Raw genomic sequence first — 22,138 nt, 5'->3', positions numbered from 1 at the left:
AGTCTTGCCAATGGGCCTGGTCCTTAAAACAGGAGATGGTTTTTCAAAGCAATCTGATCTGTGATTGCCAGAACAAAGTTCTTCAGTCGGTGTAAATTTGCATGTTTGACCTTGTCTGATTTTTATCTGAATGTATGTTTCAGTACGGTTACCTGGACCTTGGCTACAAGGCTACCACAGACCAGATACGGTGTCAACTTAGCCAAGAACATTCTTGCTGTGTGTAGATCATATGAGCTCCTGTTTGCTACTACTGTTTCCTTTCCTGCTATTTTAAGCAGTATCATAAAAATCCTTCATGATAACTCTTTTCTTTCATTTTCTCTGCTCTGTGTCTGAGAGACAAGTCTGGACCAATTTCTCCATCCTGCCTCTGGCAGCAAATGCAGCTAGCATTTCGGATTCTCTACCAAATCCCAGCTGCTTCAAAGGAAATACCCTACTTTCTTCTGTTAAGATCATAAGAAATAGAGGAGGAGGGGGTCAGCTCTGTTTGGACATAATTATACTTCATCAAAAGAAGCTTTCTTCATCTTCCATGCGTGAAAAAGTCTGCAAGCAGTTAAGTCTGTCTCCCTCCCCCTTTCTTTCTTTCTTTCTTTCTTTCTTTCTTTCTTTCTTTTTCTTTCTTTCTTTCTCTCTCTCTCTCTCTTTCTTTTTCAATCATTTTTCTTTCTTTTTTTAATATAAAAATTGCTATTTGGGAAAGTAGCCAAAACATGGAAAGCTAATGTAGGAAAACTGTGCAAACACCCTTTGTTTGCCTTTGAAGTTATTTGAATAAATATGTCAAACAGTTTCTAAAATACATCATCACTTTTTCTAGATTTTACTCATATTGATCTGAGTAAACTTCTCGCTGATGGGATGTAAATGTGTGGAATAATCACAATGATTCTCTAATTACTCATTTCCTTTCCTTTGTGACAGTTAAAGAAGATAAGGGGAGAGAGAGAGAGAGAGGGAGGGAGGGAGGGAGGGAGAGAGAGTGGGGGGGGATAAACCTTTTCCTCCACTGAATTTTGAAACACATGTTCCATCATATTTATGTTTGTTTTCAGCAATAATTATATGATGGAACCACTATACTTCTTTTGCAAACCATCATGTTTTACAAGCCAGAGATCTTTCAAGTACAATCAATCAACATAAAGACAAATCAAAATGTAATATCAAAATGTTATTAAAGGGGAACAAAATCTTATAAAAAGTGTAAGGCCTTTCCTTCTTATCCAGAAAGACAGTGGATTTTTTTATTATTATTAAGTTGTATTATCTTTAAAGTTGTATTTTATCATTCACAATTGAAATCAGCCTGGATGCATAAAGTGTTGATCATATTCTTAAAAGTAAAATTTTCAGCTAGGAGTAAGAAGAACAGCAATGCTCTGCAATCTGAGTGAAAGAATTAAGATACTGATTGAAATTCTGATTGTGGACAGTGATGCCTTTGTTCCCAGATTTGCATTTGTGTTAATGACATATCCAGAAAATTCTGAGGTTTCTATTTTCCAGTATCTGTTTTTGTTTTGAACACAGGATTAGACCCAGAGTTACCTGTGCTCTGAGTTCAAGTGCAAACACTATGCTGAAGCAGCCTTCCTCACAAGCATAAAGTTACTAGGCCATGGTATCTTTTTGGACGGTGCCTTCAGACTTGTCTATTGTACTTAAATTTATAACTAGCCTTTACCTCCTATTTCAGAGAAATAAGTCATATGCCAAATCTAGCAAGGTTTACCTTACCTTGACCTTTGCACCGCTATCCTTGCTTCAGGAAGTGTTGTGGAGTAAATTTTAACTTGAGCCAAAATTTTATTTACAACTAATGCAATGTGGTGAGCAAGTATTGCTGCCTTTAGGGATTTTGTTTGCTTATTTTGAGTTATCCACTTAGCTATTACCTTCATTTCTCATGCAACTAGCAGAATTCCAAATAGAGACTTATTGGTATAAAAGCAATATTGGGATTAATGATAGTCTTCTGTAAGAGCAATGACTAACTCATTAAATCAGTGGTGTAGTCACTGAGATGGACAGCTATATAAATTTGTTTTGTATATTTAGTAGAAAAATAAGATAGATAGTCAACATTCCCCCTTATTCTCACCTATGTGACAGCTGCAAACATATTTTTTTTTCCTCTGGCTATCCACCAGAATCCTCAATCTTGTTTCTGCCTCCTTCTATGCTTCCTTCTGGATTTCCAGCTATAGTAACTGAGAACATGACATGGAGAAGAATTTTGTGTATTTATTTAACCCATTTATATAGCTGCTCAAGTCTAGGCATAAAACCTTTACAAATGGGTCTAATTAACATCCCCTTAGTGGTTTTCAGAGACAACCTTTTCTGAGAAAGACCCATAGAAGTCTTGTGATACCTTGTGGAGTTTTCCCTTAGAATTTAATTGAAGACTGGGAAACCATGGAAGCTGCAAACTGCTTAGGAAGAAGAGTATATTCACACAATCACAGATATGCATCACTTGGCCTCTTCGTAATTAAATAAATGCAAAAGCATTACACCACCTCCGTGAGAACATTCAACTTCCTAACCTCCCTTGAAAGAATGTCTGAATTAAATTCTCTTTTATCAAATTGAAAGAAAAGTTGATAGAGAAAAGCAGGAGAACTTTTCTGCTCAAAACCTATTTAGAAAGTACTTTGAATGGATTCACAAAAAGTCAATTACATCAAAACCAGAGGAAACTGCTTATAAATACACCAGCACCCAATACTAAAATTGGAAAATATATGATAATTCTTCTACTAGAACCAGGAAATGTTTTTATTATTAAGACTGTAATCCTATGCATGTTTACTTGAAAACAATTCCCTGAATCCAGTAAGACAACCTAACTGTTTTTTGGATCTGGCAACACGTTTAATAATTTTTTTTTCCTCCTCAACATTTCCATAAGTGAAAAATTGCAAAGTGAACTGTGTACCAAAAGAGAAACATCATCATGCTTCCTTTCAACCCATTTGCTGACATCAGAAAGCAATCTCCCCTCAAAATCCAGATTCCTTCCTTCCTCCCTCCCCCTCTCTTCTTACCTCCTTTCCTACCTTCCTTCCATTCATATACATTACACACACACACACATATCCATCCATCCATAGGAAAATAATCCTGTAGTAGGTGACCAAGCCTAGTTTAAGAATGTTGCAGCCTACATTTAACCTATAAATGAAAGTTTAATAGTAGTGGATTAATAGATAATGGATTCCTTTTTAGGTCTTGACTGTGATTTCAGTTGTTGATTTAAGAAATCTATAATGAAATTATTTACCTCTTCCACTTCTGCCAACGAATCTCAGGTCATTAAACCGCGCCACTTGATTCTTCATTACAGCTGAGGCATTCCTCAGCTCTGCAGAATAATTTTCATCATTTCCAGCCATGACTGTGACCACTGTCCCATCAGGGACTTCTCCTAAAGCCACCACCTAAGACAATAAAGACATAACAATAATTTCTTAATTTCTCTGAGTCGCAAATCAACCACTAAATACTTGTTAGTTAGTGTTATTTGCACCCTTTAATTGTATCAGCAGAAGAGGGGAAGGTTCAGGCAAATCATGACCATTATTTTCCAAATGATTATGATTCCACTCCTTGAGATATGAGCACATTTGTAACAGGAAGCAGCCATTCAGTGGCCTCTTGGATATGGGGCTCTGGTTTCTGCTCTACAGCATAAATTATGCACATAGGCTATCTGCAATAGACTTGAATCCAATGCATGCAAGAGTTGAACAAGATGAACTGGTAGGTTAAGGCCACTCTATAATTTCACAGGTTTGTTGCTCATGAAACTTCCATAGTCAAATAGGGCTGGCGCAATGGTTAGAATGCAGTATTGCAGGCTAACTCTGCCAACTGCCAGCAGTTTGAGTCTCACCAGCTCAAGGTTGACTCATCCTTCCATTCTTCCGAGATTGGTAAAATAGGGTCCAGATTGTTGGGGGCAATATGCTGACTCTGTAAACAGTTTAGAGAGGGCTGTAAAGCACTATGGAACAGTATATAAGTCTAAGTGCTACTGCTATTGCTATAAACATCAAGTCTTCAATTGCTATATTACAGCAATAGGTCACAGCATTGGCAATCATGACACTGGAGGTGATGTCATATTGATATGAATTTGCAAAATCCCAGTTTTGCAGCCCTCAGAACTCACCTTGATCATGCTTTTTTTAAAAAAAAAAAACAAGCAGTGCAAATGGCTGCCTTTCAGTGTAAACTGTATTAAAACAGTAGTATAAGCCCTAAAATAAATATATCAAACAACCAATGAAAAACTGCTTAACTTCCCCAATACCCCTCCTCCCAGATGTATGATATCATTACACCGTCCCCACAAAATGGTTAAGAGCGGATCTTGGCTTTCAAAGACTGCTAAGTCAGCATACCTCCAGAAACCACATGGGATAGAATAGATAAAATGGTGACCTCCCATGCTTTAATTCTAAAGGAAAGAAGATGTTTGCATGGCAATATGCTGATTCTTAGGATCCCTATATCTGTGTATTCCACTATAGTCTTCACATCCAAGTTTCACTGATGGAATAAGTCTCTGTTTAATTTTGTTTTAAATAACACAAAGCAAAAGAAGATAAAAGTGTTCTAGTTTTCATTATTATGGAAAAAACATTGAAAAATATGAGAACTATATTAAATGTTTAAGAATCTCAGTTTAAACTGACAATTTTGTTTCTGCAACATAATTTCTCCTTAGGCTGTTTATTACTATAAGGCATTATCTACAGAACCAAACAGAACAGTACCACATTATTCTAAATGTAGAAATTGATGCTCAATTACATTTAAAATTAAGTATTTTAGACAATAGAAATACACTTTATGGATTCTGGAATCTGCATTTATCACAATATGTTGAACTGTCTATTCCTATGATTTCACACAGTGATAAGATAACACTTTCAATTCTGTGATGCCAGAAATAAAGTACACAATAACAGTGAAAATACTTGTGAAGTATATTTTGGATTTCTGTTTCAATATTGCAAATAGCTTTGTAAACCAAGAAACCAATATAACCATAGAAATTACAATAAACTAAGTATATCTTGGACAGATTTTATTTTCAATTTTGCTTTCTAACTGCACTTTTCATCATTATATGTATTTCAGCCATACTATGAACAACTTAGAATTCATGATTTTAGCATAAGGCTCCAATGGGTAAAAATTCAAGGTTAAGCATCTAGGAATCAATTCAGCTGATGATAAAAGAATAAATCAGTCATAGACACGTAAATAACTTCCTGCTGAAATCAGAAGGATTTTGAAGTGTTCCACATTATTAGACGTCTATCTTTTTCATCATTTGCCAGAAAGAGTTTCCGACCAATGGGAGCAAGGAACCTAAATAACTATAACTTCTGTAAAGGAGGAATTAAATCACCCCTACATGATTCCAAATCTTACTTCTACCGTATCATAAAAAAGCATGCCATCCCAGTTGTAAATCATGTCCTTCCAAAGTTAATAATTTTGTATTTCTTAATTCTATCCATTCTTTTGTCCAAGTCAGTGTTGCTGCCTGATAGTATAATTCCCAATTCAGCAGTCCAAATCCTCCCCTTATTCTTATATCCTGTAACATCTTTATATTAATTCTCGAAGGTGAGTTTCTATTTTATTGTACAGAAATTGTACAGTAAAAAAGATTTGATTTTGTGAAGAACAATGAGAAGGGAAATTACATTCTCATATGAAAGAAAGACAATTTTGTTGTTATCTTGCCATGTGAAAGACAAGCACTACATGTGCTACAATTTTAATTTATGTGGGGGGTAGCCCTTGTATGCTCTGCTGTTTTAATTATTTCAAAAAAGGAAATTTAGTTGCAGAGTAATGAGAAAAAATAATGATGTGCATACTTAGTAGCACTACTATTTTTGTACATTCTATCTGATCCCACTTTATCTTTGAATGTCAATATTCCTTAGCTGCAAAATGGGACCAGTATATTATAATGTAAAGTGCATATACTGTAGGTTACAGATTTGTATCCATGTTATCTGCTTTCTTCAGTCAAATGTGGGAAGGCCCAGAGTTGAGCGCAGAGATACATTTTCTGCACTAGTTATTATAATGGAAAATGAACCAGTTGAACTTCTCCCTTTCCTAATTTCTCAAACTATTCCCAGGGCTATTTTGTAATTCTGGACGATAACAATACAAATATTATTATGACATATACAACTGAAAATTATAACAAATAGTTGTTAATAGCATTCTACATTTAGATCCAGAGACCCAGTATGGTGTAGTGGTGAAGACATCAGATTAGAGACCATCATGAGACCATGAGTTCTAGTCCTGCCTTAGTCACAAAGCCAGCTCAGTGACCTTAAGCCAGTTTGTCTCTCTCAAGCCTAGGGAGAAGGCAAGGGCTAACCACTTCTAAAATCTTGCCAAATAAACTTCAGGAATTTCTCCAGGCAGTCAGAGGACTCAACACTGATTTGAAGGAAATGAAGTGAAGTGAAGTGAAGTGAAGTGAAATCAAGTCAAGTCAAGTCAAGTTCCAACATGCAAACTGGGCACCCGGCTTAGATTTAATGCTAAAAGTGAATGAATCAAGCTATAAAATATAGCCCACTTGAAAGTGAATCATAGGCTTCCACAACTAGTCCCAATGATGGTATGCCATTTTGAAAAAATATATTACTTTATTCTATCTAGAAACCCAAAATGACTTACTGTATGTATTTTGGAAATATGCCTCTTAGCTTATTATATGGAATATGTTTGCACATACCACAATCATCATTAACTCCTATTGTAGGCAGATATGAAAAGGAGGAGCTGACCAGCAATATGGAAACAGAGCAGCAGTCATAGAAAATGAGGCAAACATAGAAGATACAGTCCTGTTAAATGCATAGACAGTGATGCAGTTCATCTCTCCAACCCTGGATTTGGGGAGGAAAGACTTTGGGAAGAAAAACTTTCTCTGTGAGGCATTTTAAAAACATAAGTAGAAGACCAGGATCCTTCCTTGACAGAAGCAAAAACGTCCAGCAAGAAGAAGTGAGGTAAACCCTTCATGGAAAAAGCCTCCACAAGGTGGTAACTATGCACAAATCTCAGGATGTTCTGATTGTCTCAAATCCCACTCTTTATATTTCTCCCGCCCCAGTCTTTACAAAAGAAATGAACTTCTTGAAAATAAAGTGACTTATTTACTTAAACAGATATGATCTAGAATACAGAACAACTTAACAAACACAGCAAAATTACTTAAGAACATCTCAACAAGATACAAAATTTGGTTCTGTTCCATGTACCTGAGATCTAATAATTTAAACAGAGCTACTTCGTAAAAAGTACTTTATTTAAATAAAAATGGAAATCAGATTTTTAGGGTACACATAATGAATGCTTCTAAAGCTATCTAGAATTTACATGATATATAATCTCCTTCATGTTGTAAAATGTACTATGATGTAAATTAATCCATTTAGTGATCCAATCTGTACAGCTATTTTTAAGAAATACAGCATGACTACAACATCGTAAGAGCACACTTCCAATTGAGCCACAAGAATTGTTCTTAGCCTCTTGCATATATTTTTCTATATACATAATTTCCAATGTTTTGAGTACTTGCATTTTCCACACTAGAAATTAAAGGAATTTTGTATTACAGTTTAAAACAGTGATAACAGTAACAATCTGCTAAAAGCCTGCAGAATTATATTTTTATCAGCTATTTTAACTTTTGCCATTTTCATGGCAAAAGGTGAAATGATCAAGGTGAAAACTAAAAACTGAACTGTTTCAATGTTTGTCTTCAATAGTTTATATCATCTAAAAATCTTATTTGAGCAAGTATCCTAAGCAAATGTTTTAAACGTATTCTAAAGGAGTAAGAGTAACATTGTATACTGTGGTATCTTTTATAAAATGCAACATAAACTTTGAATTTAAATAATATAAAATATTCATTACTAAAATAATTTTATGTAGCTAAACAGTAAAAAGTACAGCTAAAGTTTTTTTTAAAAAAAAACATGAAGTCTTTGCTGTAACTTATTTGAATTACAGTATTTTTAATTACAAAAATAGCACTCAGCTTGCCATTCATGTTCTGAACTTTAACTTGAGGCTATTGAAATCAACTGAAAAACTGAGGGTCTGGTGGAAATAGAAACATCCCGGATAGCTGCAATGCTTACAACAGCATTATTACTTCACACTAAATGTAATTATTTTTCCTGTTATTTTTAACTTACAAGCTTTTTATTACTACTGGCATCATCTAGGTCAGCAAAAATGTAGAGAGCTGAATAACTAATAATTCTGACTACATTCCTTCAGCCACTTACTTTGGTAAAGTCCCACTGACTCCAATAAGGCTTCTCTGGAGCAAGGGATATGATGAATGGACGCAGTGTCTTTGTGAAAACATAATTAGTGCCCCTAAAAGAAACATTAAAACATTACCAGTGGGTCAAATGCTGGATTCCTAGTCCAGCCCCACTATACAGAATGATTCATGGGAAAGTGGATGGATGGAGATGATCACATTGCTTCCACCGTGAATATTATGGAACAGTTACAATTTTCACTTAATACCTTTTTTTTCAGAAGCTCTTAATTTACTACATAAAAGGTATATTAAAATTTTCACATTTTACTGGGAGAAAGTTTTTTTTTTAAAAAAAATCAAATATAGATGAAATTTCTAAAAGAAATTTCTTATTTCTTTTAGAATAAGAAGATTTTAGAATAAGAAAATAAATAAGATTTATTTCTCAATAAATCAGGACTTTTCTTCAACCAGCCCCCAAATATAAAGATGCCCTTCAGTAATGCTTCACCAATGCAATTTCAACAAAATATAGCCTAAAAGAGCCCAGTCTCTCCCTCCCTCCCTCCCTCTCTCTCTCTCCATCCTCCTCTCCTTCTCTCTCACTGCCACAAGTGAGAGAGCATTTGGAAATCTTATGAACATATTTGCCTCCAGTCAAACCACTGCTTCAGATAAATTTACCCATGGTGGGTGATGTCTTTGACCATCATGCCAATATGCATTTCCAACTGACATTTCATTTCATTATTACTATGTGGGATTACTTTCCAATTAAAGACTTTTTATAAGTAAATCCATTTCCCTCAACTGATACTTGAATCATACTTCAGCAAAGCTGTATGCAGCTGTATGCAGTTCAGTAACTACTATTAAAACCAATGTAGCTTACAAGGCTGCTTCTTCCAAGACGTTTCTATATATTATGTGCCTTTGAAGTGGATTCATCACATGATAGCTAATACAAGCAACCACTTTAAATCCTGTAATTAATACGTGTATTTGCAATCATGCCTTGCTTTTTTCAGAATAATCTACCTCCCAAATAACTTCAAATCCTTTTATGAAAATTATTTAGTGGAAACTTTTACCAGTATTTTATTTTACAAATATTCTTTCCAGTAGGGTCTTTATTTCCAGCAGTATGTTATAAACAAATTGTACTGCTTTATTTTCTATTTGCATGTTAACCAGTAAACCAGTTAAAGATTAAGAATGCAGACCTTTATATTTTGTATCACAACTTTTTTTACTGTTCAGACTAAATAGGCGTATATAATTAACTTGTATAGTGTCTTTGTAATCACCACAAATAGATACTGGTGTATAGTATAGACATTATATCACGTCTGCTTCTTAATTAAATGTCACTGATACTATTACTTCCATATTAGCATTTTAAGATTGGACTCTCACATCACATCCCTAATGTTTAAAACTCAGCAGGTGGCAGTAATAATTTGAAAAGAGCATATTTATTTCTCATGGTTTAAAATTCTGATACTATTGTAATTTATCACACATCGACATTATTACAAAAAGGAAACTTTCCCTGTACTTGCCATAACCTTTTCATTTGAGATGAGAAACCTCGAACATATATGGCAAATATGCAAACAGGAATCAAGTTTCTATGCATGAACACACATAAACACAGCAAGAGCTCTGAATGTCATTTTAAACTTGCCAGTTGCAGCTTCTACCATGCTAAACTACAATGCTGAATAATGACAGTAATCAGATTTAAAGATCTGTCTCTTTTTCAGTGATTCTAGGTATTGCATCCAAGCCTTTGATAAACTCAGATAAAGAAAGATCTATCACCCTTCCAACACACAATAAAAAACTCAGTTTATTAACACTTTCATCCTTTAATGGATGGCCATTGAACTAAGCTGAAAGTACCTAAAACTTTGTCCAGTTTTAAAGTACAGAATTTCATTTTACTGAAGCTGTGGCAAGACCACATGGCATATTAGATTCTTCCATTATTTAGCTACTATTCCCAGGAATCTCCAACTGGAGAGATCATTGCATGTTTGGAACAAATACAAGCCTGAGCTAAATTCCCAAACCAAACTCACTGTTTCCCTAATAGCTGCATAATTTCTTGTTTATTATTTATGCACAAAATATCTCTTTCAGTACTAATATTCTACTCTCTGGGGAATCCTGACCTCTTATTCATTTAATCCATGTATTATTTTAAACTCAGAATTCAGTATAGCTTTGATTGTTATATCAGGGGGCAGAGGAAAGCTTCTTCATATGGGTTAGATATGATGGAATCAATTTATATTCTGTGTATTTTTCTGTGATATACATACATACATACATACATACATACATAAAATAGGGGCACATATATACACATTTTGTTTCTATGTACATAAACTATGTAATAAAGGATAAATGTACAATGGTAATGTTCATATGAAAAGTTTGGCTCTCTTATGTATTAGCTATTATTCCTTTTCTACTGAACAAGAATCATCCCATTGAAGAGGAAAAGTAGAGGCATAAATCTTTAGTACAGATAAGGAGATGCAGCTGAGGATTGTGAAAATGGATACAAGAGAAAGGAAAGTGGAGAAAACATTCTGTTTTCTAAAATTTGAGTGTGAGTTTACTGTAAAATATTAATAAAGCCATTCTTGATTCGATTCTGAATAGCATTTCACTGATCTGTGATCAAGTTAAAAATATTGACTCTCTTTGCCTTGGCCAAAAAAAGAAAAACAACCCCAAACCCAACCTTCTGTGCAAACACTTCCTAATTTGCCCAGCAGGAGTCAAACACAATCTCCCCCTCCCCAACAGAAATCTTCCCACCCAGACCCAATCAACAGCTTTTCCTTTCTGTCACTAGTTTTAAAGACTCTTTCATTCTCATTACTCCACAAATCAACAAAACACCTTCCATTAAAGATGTATGTCTAAAGAGCTTCCAGCAGAACTTTTTCTTTAATGCCCTGGAGAGATACAACAAATGACCAGATGCAAAAGAGGCACCTCCCACAATGAAACTTCTGCTCAATTCCATTTTTAGATCAACATCAATGAATTCAAAGTTCTTCTAGAACAGGCACTCATTTTATGGTTGAGAAATTAAACGTAAAAAACAACAACACAGGAAACTTAAAATGACATTGGAAGGATGGGTCAGGAAGGTGCCTAGGACCAAAGGATGGAAACACTGCAGAAATCTTACCCCCAAAAGTCTTTGATTCTGGAAAGAACAGTTCCAGATTTTGCCTGATATCTTGGAGCATCTACCTGACCCTGATGATAAATTAAATAAATCCTATCTTTATGATTATTTATGGAAAACATTTTGTAATAACTGGGGTCATTTTATTTAAAATGCCCTCTGTCTATATTAATACCTCACTCTAATTTGCATTAGTCTTACTAGACAGTTTGCTAATAATAAGCCAATGAACTTCAGTCTAGGGCTAATATGAAGGAGGTAAATGTTGATCGAGAATTATAAACAGGCATGTTAGATAGTAAAGAAACTAACAGTCAACAGAGGACTGTGGAACTGCCTAAGGACTGAGGCTAAGGATTACCGCCACAAATATACAGTGCCTCCTTTTCTGATGTGGCAAAAGACACAAATCTCCTATTTTAAAGGGGACCACAAGTCCTCTCCTAAAGGCATGAGATGAATGCCTGTTCAAACTTTGCTGCACTTTTCTTTAAGAATGAAAGATCCTTTGGCCACTGCAATAACCAGGGTAGGGGAGGAAGAGGAGAGGATTCCTTCTTCTAAGGATTTAAGGGAAAGTGAGAAGCCAACTTGTGCCAGTAACAAGGCTTTAAAAACAGGCAGAGAGGAGGAGGCCATATAGTGAAGGCTATCTCCCCCACTTCCAAGAAGACAAGGCCAGGTACCATAAGATGGGCAATTCCCAGCTGATGGAAAGTATTATCCCAATGGCACTTAGGTGCTCCTGGAGAATAGTAGCCGACACTTACAAATCCAGGTAAACTGCACGCAGTGGGTGCCAAGGCCTTAACTTATCACACTGCCCCCTGACGCCTTGCCCCTTACTCTGGCCAGGAGGAAACGAGGAAATTGCCTTGGGCCACCGTGAAGGGCGGAGGGGGGGGGAACTGATGAAGGTTTGCCCAGGTCTCCTTACCTTGAATGCCACCGGGAGAGTTTTGTTGCAGCGCCAGTGTGAAGGCAGCACGGAGCACAAGAAGTTCGGGCTGTCGGTGCGGACCAGCTCGGCCGGGTGGTCGGCGATGATCTCCACCATGGTGCGGTTATCGTGCGGGCGAAGCCTGGGCACCGCCGCCACTGCCGCCGCCTCCTGGTGCTGCTGCTGTTGCTGCTGTTGCTGCTGTTGCTGCTGCTGCTGCTGGGCTGCCGCCACCACCGGGCTGACTTCGCTCATCTTTCCGGGCTGCAGGCTGCTGGAAGGGGGGCTGAACCTCCTGCTGGTGCTGGGATCTACGGGAATACGCATCACAACAGCCACAAGTTAGCGAGGTCTGCAGGGGACTCAGAAGGGCCGCTCGAAGAGGCGTTGGAGGAGGACCGGGGAGTCGAAAAAGAGACGGGGGGGAGAGAGAGAGAAAGGACGGGAGGGGAGGGAGAGGGATGCGGGGAGGACCAAGCAAACCGGCTCCAATTCAGGGAAGAGCAAGAGGGGTTGCGGGGGAAAATCGCGGTAGGGAAAAGTGCGGCTGAATGCGGGAGGCGCTTGGCCGGCCGCGCGGCTTCTTGGCCAAACGCCGCGACGAAGTCCCGGCTGCGGCAGAGCTGCGAAGCGCGTCTCTTCCTCCCTTTTCGCTCCGTTCCGCCTTCGCTCACTCGCGCGCTCCGTCTCTCTCTGTGTGTGTGTCTCTGTCTCTGTCTCTCTCCCTTCCTCGCACCAGCGCGTCTTCCTTCCACTGCTACGTGTTTGGGCTGCTTTGTGCCCCCTCCCTCCCCGCGTCTTTATTTTCTTCTTTCCTTTAGGAGGTGTCCTAAAGGGCTGGAAGGGCGAGGAGGTAAAACTAGCTTCCTCGAGCGTTTCTGTCGCTCTTCCGGGCAAGATTTATTGGCTGGAAGTAGAGTTGCTCGCTTTCCTACGAGGGTCTTTGAGCAAACCTTCCCCCTCCCCACACACACTTCCACCCGAGTCGAATAAAACGAAGGTGCGAGCGAGTTTTGTCGCTTTGGGGTAGTGCAAGATAAGATAATTGGGAGGAGAGCTTTTTAGCAAAAGTCTGCCCTTCGCTCAGAAGCGAGCTTGAGTTCTTCTTCCGCAAAAGCGGCAAGTTCTCTGGGGAGGGGTTTAGGAAAGGAAAAGTAGTCAAAATAAGAAGAAGAGGACAGGAACTTTAGGCGGCTCCTGAGCTCGAGAATCTGTCAGAGAGGGCGAACTTCCGACTGGAGGAACAAACTGCGTGGGACGAAAGCGTGTCCGTTCGTCCGTCTGTCTGTCTGTCTATCTCTGCGCGTGGAGGGGGCGGATTGTCGGGACGAGTTTCCAAAGTTTGCTGCTAAGGGTGATTTATATGAGGAAAGCGAACAACTCTCGACTTCGGCCAGCGCTTCGAAAAGCCGCGGGGCTGATCTATCAAAAAAGCCACCGATTGAAAGGGATCGAATTGGGGAGTCCAGACGGGTCCAGAATGGGTGCGCGTGGGGGCGGAGGCTGGAGGCTGGGATTTCTAACCATTAGCTGTTTGTGGTTTACGTATAAGGAACTCTGCCTGGTATGCTAACGCGACCATTAGGCTGATGAGAGGCTGTAGCGCCGGAGGCTTCGCGCGGTCCTGCGGCTCCGGCGCTTTCCAAAGCAACTCAAATCTTTGCGCGTCCTCGCTTTCCCTCTGCCCCTTCGAAAAAGTTCCACTCCGGGAGCAGCGAGAATCCCAGACCCCGCGGGGGGGGGAGTCTTCCTATTCACCCTTCCATTATAAACCTTAAGATCAGTATCTTACTTTCCAACCCCCCCCCCCGACGACCCATTGTCAACATAGTCCCCACTCCAACCCCACATCTGGTAGTCGGAAACCTTTTCGAATCAATTACAGTCTTCGGAGGGAGTACTAAAAGGTGGAAGAGCGCTCGCTTCGCTCTCGGCACGCGCACAACAAAAGGCAGAGCTTATGAAAAGCCTTCACATACCCAATAGTGTAAACGCCGCCCAGTGTAGATAACAACCTATCAAATCGACCCTAATTTCTAAGGTCTGAGTTGATCCTTCAGCCTCCCCGCCAAGAACCGCTGCCGGCGGTCCGTGCGCTCAAGGCAAAGGGATTCGGCGCGAGAAAAAGTTGGGAAGCCGGTGGGGTAGCCCCCCGTGACCACCAACCCGTCTTCCTAATACAGTTTCACGAGAGTCGCTGGGGTGTATTTAGCATCGTGAACTTACTGTCTGCCTGCCTGCCTTCCCTCCCGAGTTTTGACCCAAGAAAGAGAAGGAGGATGCCTGAAAACAACAGGCAAGAACAGCGAGGTCCAAAAAAACCCCACCCTCTTCTCTCTTTCATCCCATTTGTCACCCGGAGTACTTTTCGAGATAAGAGGAGCGCAAGGGTAACAGACCTCCTCCCCAGCCACGCGCCCCGTTTATCTCTCTCCCTTTCGTCTGTTGTCGTAAAAAAACAAAACAAAAAAACGCGCGTTGCAGAATGACGGACGACGGGGTGACTCCTGGGCTAGGCCTCTTCCCCACCGACCCAGTCCCGAAACTTCCCGCTTGCTTTAGAGTAAGTCCCGGTTCCGTTTGGAACGACTTTGTCCAGAGAAGGCAAGATCTTGGGGTCTGCATTTTTTCTGTTTTTAAATACACCAGTCCATTCTTCCATTACAATTATCCTCTATAGTACATCCAACAAACACCCCTGCTTTCAGATAGGCATGTTTCTTTGAGGAGACGATTCTTTTGCTCACCAGTAACTCTTAACATCTATCCATCCTTTGGAAGGCACATTGATAAGGGGGTTTTTAAGGATCAGTGTCTGGTAGAATTGTACTGGCAAATTCGGTGCAGCCAATTGTAAACCTACAACAGTGAACATTATTCTTGCACTTTTTTTTATCATCACCAGTTATAATTACCTAAACAGTTGACATTTGCCACTCCAAGCCTAAACATTTATTCTTTACATGTGAATCCAGTTGATTTATGTAGGTTCTGTTGCTAAATATATTACTTGTTACTGCATTTGGAATAATTGAGTTGTTGATACCTATTTGGTCATTTATAATGTCTTTAGGACACCTCCACTGAATATTTATAAAATTGCATGCACAATTAATAATATGCTTGTCAGATTTCTATTTGCTTTCTGTAAATCTCATTGAATATAAACTTTTCCTTCTCTGCTGACTAAAAATACATGTTTAGATGTTTAAGGAAGCTACTGGCAACTAGTGTAAAGAGATACTTAAAATAGACAGCAGTCATTTCTAATGTGGAAATAATATTTTCCTACCAAATGCCTCCACAGTTTAGGCTTTTAGTAAAAATGATCCTCATTCTTTGGAAAGAAAAAAGCCTTGACGAATACTTTGCAGAGGAAAACAGCATTTGATCCTATAAAAGGCCACAATTTAGAGCATTCAGGTTATACTCATTTTTATTCAAGGAATTATACATCGGAGGCTTAGCTTTTACTTGGAACTAAATCTTACTGATTCCAATGGAATTGACTTTCATGATAAAATGGTTTAATAGAAGCCATAATATTTATAAAGATAAATGAAGCTTAGAGTTCCATAGATATGATATGATTTGGTTTATACTATCTGAGTGAGCTAGAAAGGCACAAATGTTTTGCCTTTCTTCCTCCACATTAAAAAAAAAAGATCAGAGTGCCAGAATGGAAAAGATGCTGAGCAGATAAAAAAGATTTGACAGTGAATGTATACAATGGGAAATTAATTGCAATCAAATTTGAGTTGAAACACTAGTGATTTTAATGATTTTCAGAAACAGATACATCATTATTGTCTTGAAAATAATGGAACTAACTTAGTTACATGGGCTTTTATAGATGACATTCAATGAAATGAAAGGTTTGTTGGCCAAATATAGCATTTAAAATAAATTATTTCTAAATTATATTTAACTTTCTTAATGAAGGTTTATTTTTTAATTTGATATTTTAAGTGCCCTGTTTTATCCCAGATTTGTTTGTGTGTGTATATGTAATATATATAAGCCTATGAGAATGGATTGTTTAGAAATCATCTCTAGTGGCCAGAATTTTGGAAAAGTAGAGTTCATGGAAGGTAGACATACAGGTAGTCCTCAATTTACAACAGTTCATTTCAATGGTGGGTTTCAAAATTTTTTACTACCGTTTCTGTGAGTGTGGCTTGGTGGGCGTGGCATGGCTTGGTGGGCGTGGCAAGGGAAGTGTACTGCAAAATCCCCATTTCCTCGTCATCAGCTGGGACTTGGGAGACAGAGAATAGATGGGGACAGAGGTGGTATTTACCGGTTCTCTGAACTACTCAAAATTTCTGCTACCGGTTCTCCAGAACTGGTCAGAACCTGCTGAAACCCACCTCTGGTTCACTTGTTGACTGTTCAAAATTACAATGCCACTGAAAAAAGTGACTTATAACCATTTTTCACACTTACAACCATTGCAGCAACCCCATGGTCATGTAATCAAACTTCAGGCACTTAGCAACTGGTACCTATTTATAATGGTTGCAGTGTCCTGAGGTCACGTGATTACCTTTTGTGACCTTCTTATACGCAAAGTCAATGGAGTAAACAGATTCACTTAACAATTGTGTTATTAACTTAACAACTGCAGTGATTCACTTAACAACTGTGGCAAGAAAGGTTGTAAAATGGGACAAATGTATCTTGAGCATATATTACATATTTTCAATTGATTCAACTTCTACCTAATACAAATAAAACTAAGTAGGAATATTTAATAATTACAGTAGTATAAATAGTTAGTGCACTAGCACTGTCTAAATAGTAAACATGAATTCCAATTTTTAAATCCATTCAATACCCATAAATGCATAGGCTTTGGGAGAAAGCTTTGGGAGAAGTTGGAGGAAATCATCAAATTGTCTTATTTTATTTTTTCCTTAGTGGGACAGATCATTGCCTTATGGTTTCCTAGCTAAGCCACAAACTGGTGTTTTCTGACCTTGTCCAGATCCTAGCATTTTTCAAGTAATGACAATTATTATGCACATTCTGTTTTTGATGGAGATGGTTTGTCATTATTTCAACTGGGCTGTTCTACCTTCATCTGACACTTGGAATACTAGGCGTAATGAGGTCCTGGGATAAGGCTACAAGCATTGCCTACAGCTTGATTTAGGCTTTTTGATCTTTCACGTGGATGGATCACTTGGGTACAATATATAATTCCTTGACTACTGTTCTGAAATGTAAGATTAGTGTATATGGTGTCTCAGTGGAAGTTAAATTAATCAGAAGTTTATCTATGCCATCAAAATAAATAAATGTTAAACTTGCTTTGCTTTGGCTAGATTACAATATGTTCATACTTTCTTAGCATAATAGAATAAAAGGCTAGTTATCAAACAGTATTACTAACATTACAACATTTCTACTCAAATGTTATATACAAATGTCCTTTATTGTGATCAATGATCCGTACACATTAACATGTGGAAGGATATAAACATAATTAAATGTATGATAATCAGGGATACAGTATTTGATAATGTGTCAAGATTGCTGCCACAGAAATCTAATAAAATGATTGGATGGAGGCACTGATGCAAATTATAAGAAGTGGTTGGATTTGAGCCAGGAAGCTGACAGCGGAAATAACTAGGTTTCAGTCAGTGGTGGGATTCAGCCAGTTCGCACCACTTTGGGAGAACCGGTTGTTAACTTTCTGAGCAGTTTGGCAAACTGGTTGTTGGAAGAAATCATTAGGGCACAGAACTGGTTGTTAAATTACTTGAATCCCACCACTGGTTTCAGTATATCATATTGTTATTGAACAATCTTTATTATTATCTGATTTCCTGAAAACTACAGGTAGTCCCCGACATACGACAAAAATTGAGCCCAAAATTTATGTTGCTAGGTAAGACATTTGTTAAGTGAGTTTTGTCCTATTTTACAGCTTTTCTTGCCACTGTTGTTAAGTGAATCATTGTAGTTGTTAAGTTAATAACTCAGTTGTTAAGTGAATCTGGCTTCCCCATTGACTTTGCTTATCAGAAATTCGCAAAAGTTGATCACATGACCCTGGAACCCCGCAACTGTCATAAATATGAACCAGTTGCCAAGCATCTGAATTTTGATCACATTGCAGCACCTTGAAGATGCTGCAACTATCATAATTGTGAAAAACTGTCATAATTCACTTTTTTCAGTGGTGTAACTTTTTTCTGAAATGTAATAGATTTTTAGAGTTAACCTGAATTATTGATTTCAAATAAATTGGGAGCATAATGTCAGAGGTTTTAAACATTATTTTCTTTCCACAAATAATGTTTTCTGTCTTAGTATGAGCTAAACCTTTTCAGACAATGTTTCTGCTGGAGGAAGTAAGAGAGATTATTTTCATTAATTCTTTCTTTCCTTTCCTTCATCGAGTGATTACATATCATCAAGTCAAGGCCGATGCCTAGTGATCCCATAGTTAGATTGTCTCCAGGATGATCTGTTTCTCATCTGGTCATGCACATATCATGAATTGGTGTATCCATCATTGCTATAACTCAGTTCATTTACCTTGTTGCTGTTACCTCTTTTCTTCACTTTAACTCCACCTTGCTTAGAACTATGGAGTTTTCAAGGAAGCTGGGTCTTTGTATTATCTATTCAAAATACGATAATTTGAGCCTAGTCATTTGTGACCATATTCTTCTATGATTAGGGGGAGTCCTTGAAACAATGTGGGAGTTCATGTAGAAGTTTAAAGCATATTGACAAATACTCTCTCCCCCACCTTTCTTCAGTGGGATCCTCCTCCGTGTGTCTTGAGGCAGAAATTCAATCTCTTTTTGTGTATAAATATGCATGCTTAAGTCTGCCAACTTCATTCAAACTAAGTTTTCATAATGAGATCAAAGTATAAGTTGTCTCTTTTTTCTTCCTCTGATTAATTGTAGAAGAGTTAAAAGGTGAATGTTATTGAAAAAGGATTATACTACTGTAATGCTTGGGGATTATTCACGATGTGTACAAAATTGGCAAAAGACAAGCCTTACAAATTTCCCTTATACTTTACTTCATACAGAAAAGAAATCTTAACTACTGCTTTACAGGGGGTGTTGAATTTTCTGGACCAACAATGTATTATAGAATGAGTGTAAGTAAGGAGATGTTCAAGAATTACTTTATAGAACAAGTTACACAAGTATTCCTGCATCTGCCTAAGTTCCCTTTGTCTTCTGGGCACCATTTACAATGCTGGGAGTTGGCATAATTGCTATCTCTAATATCTCATCAAAATTCTAAAAATCAGTTAAAAATATCCTTTATAGCAGAGGTGGGCAACTTATAGTCAATCATAGCATACTAGTAATAACATGGTATGACTGGTATGAAAGATTCAGCTATTAGGACAAATGGCTTTTCAGGATAGGAAAAATCTGTTTGCTCTAATATCTAGCGCGCAGACATGGTCATGGTTAAAATTAGAGTAGGAGATCCAGGTTCTAGCCCACTTTCAGGCATGGAAATTCACTAGGTGAATTTGGTAGTAGTTTAATTTTGGGAGACATTTGAAGGAAAGAGATTTAGCTGTATTGTCTTGAGTTCATGGAAAAAAGGTGGGATATAAATCAAATAAACACCACTGAACATATAAATGAAAATTCTGGTTACAGGAATTTTGCTGAAAAGTTAACAATGAAAAAAAAGACAATTCTGGAACCAGATAGGACGATCCTGATCTCCACTATTCTATCCAAGACCAACAGCAGAAGATATTAGGATTTATGGATTTTTTCCCCTATGCTGTACTTCCTTACATGGAGGAGAAAACTGAGATGTAGCAGGAGGTATTGGTAAAGGTGAAATAATTGTCTATAAACATCAAATGTAGTTACTTTCCGGATATCAATGCATTTATCAAAGGGATTCCAGACATTTAACGGCATTCATTTCTTCTGCTTCTCAAATATTGAAAGCTAATTGATAGCAGGATGGACTTCCCTTTCTTTCTTTTTCTTTCTTTCTTTCTTTCTTTCTTTCTTTCTTTCTTTCTTTCTTTCTTTCTTTCTTTCTTTCTTTCTTCATTCCTTAATTTGTTATTGAAGATTGGAAAAGCCAAGATTTGGAAGATACATGGAACTATGCAAAAGAGATGGGGAGGACAGCAAAGAGAAACCCTAATTGTTCAAGCAGACATCTGCTTGGGTGACATTGAGTAGCTTATGGTGTCCTATTTCTTGCAATATCACAGTTTGGCTTCTTAGGACTAAATGAGACAGAGGAGCATTGCCCCAATTATCTCAGTAAGAGCTTGTCTCCAAAAGAAGACATTGGGGGTGGGGGAGGGAACCTGTAGGAAAAAGGTAGAATCTAATACAGTCTTATCCTCCATCATTCCTACAAAACAATACCACTTCTGCTGCTGACCCTTTATGTTTCTGCTGGTTCCTCCCTGGGAGGTTTCCAAGAGGTTTACCTTGCATTCAAATGTACCACAGAGTGTATTGTACTTCTTACTCTGCTATGTCTCTTTATTCTTTCAATCCCAGGGCATATCTCCACTGAAGTCTTTAACATTTGGTCTCTCGTTTTTATCTCATCCAGGTGAGGTGGAAATGCTTAATCAAGGTCTGGTTGCTGTAATCATCTGGAAGAAGGTCAGTAATCTGCAGTTCAAACCAGACAAGACAGAAGTGCTCATTGGTGAGTCATCTGCCTGCATGAGGACTTTGGCATATGCTGGGAGGGTTCTCCTCCTCCTAAAGGATCACATTCATAACTTGGGATTGTTGATAGATACTTTTTTGTCCCTAGAGTCACACTAGTACCCTCTGCCAAAGAGTTGCCTTTTACCAGTTTGGATGGTACAGCAAGTATAGCTCTGTTTAAAAAGAGAACTTATCTTTAGCGATCTACATCTTAGTAATCTCCCATTAAAATGATTACAATTCATTTTCCAAGCATTGACTTTGAGGATGATTTAGATTAGTTCAGTTCATACAAAATATAGGGACCAGAACTGGATATTAGGATATTATCATATAACACCAATATAACGTCAGTTTTATCATTTCTCAGTTATTTCCATGATGAATTCAGCCTGTTGGCATTGACTATACTGTATAACTTTCTTTAGATGTTGGGAATATGAAGGCCAGCTACTTGCTGTGTTGTACGCTGACAGAAATTGAGAAGATCAAGAAAGGCCTGCTCCAAGTGCTCAGGCAATGTGAGATTAGGCAAAGACTTATTGAATGTTTTAAGTAATCACCTCTTGTTTAACTTTTTAAAAAAATTCTTAAATCTTTTTTTTTCTTTGCATTTCCATTGCCGTGTTCCTTTAATTCATTATTATTTTATTGTCACTTTTATTGCACTCCAAGGACTTCTGCTGTAGGATAATGTAATGATGATTATATTACATGACTATCATGATTACATGATTACCAGATGGTTTACATCCCAGGGTACTGAAGGAGCTGGCAGATGAGATCTCGGAACCACTGAATAAAATCTTTTAGAGCTCCTGGAGCATGGGGAAACTGCCAGAGGCCTGGAAAAGAGCTGATGTGGTTCTAATCTTCAAAAAGGGGAAAAAGTGGAACCAGGAAACTACAGACCAATCAGCTTGACATCAATACCTGGGAAAATCCTGGAAAAG

The 22,138-nt window shown here is 37.9% G+C and overlaps 1 protein-coding gene and 1 long non-coding RNA gene across 5 annotated transcripts in view; one reads left to right on the top strand and one right to left on the bottom strand.

The window, feature by feature from the left end:
- RUNX2 (RUNX family transcription factor 2) overlaps positions 1 to 22,138 on the bottom strand; it is a 168,426-nt gene that overhangs the window by 89,506 nt on the left and 56,782 nt on the right. Inside the window, exons 1-3 of one of the 4 annotated variants that reach the window (XM_070956643.1) lie at positions 12,727 to 12,828; positions 12,499 to 12,669; positions 3,296 to 3,452 (exon numbers count right to left, since the gene is read on the bottom strand). In XM_070956643.1, coding sequence (XP_070812744.1) covers positions 3,296 to 3,452; positions 12,499 to 12,669; positions 12,727 to 12,828 — 430 coding nt within the window. Of the gene's footprint in view, positions 1 to 3,295; positions 3,453 to 12,498; positions 12,829 to 22,138 lie in introns of those variants that run through there. The other 3 variants (XM_070956636.1, XM_070956647.1, XM_070956628.1) reach the window with 3 other exon arrangements.
- On the top strand, positions 12,747 to 21,661 carry LOC139309050 (uncharacterized). The gene is made up of 3 exons (XR_011599783.1): positions 12,747 to 12,851; positions 21,082 to 21,180; positions 21,614 to 21,661. It is a non-coding gene; the product is annotated as an uncharacterized lncRNA (long non-coding RNA).

This window comes from Pituophis catenifer, unplaced genomic scaffold (genome assembly GCF_029215685.1).
Source record: "Pituophis catenifer annectens isolate HBS135680 unplaced genomic scaffold, rPitCat1.0.hap2 SCAF_1, whole genome shotgun sequence".
Taxonomy (NCBI): Eukaryota; Metazoa; Chordata; class Lepidosauria; order Squamata; family Colubridae; genus Pituophis; species Pituophis catenifer.
This window is presented reverse-complemented; position numbering and strand designations above follow the sequence as displayed.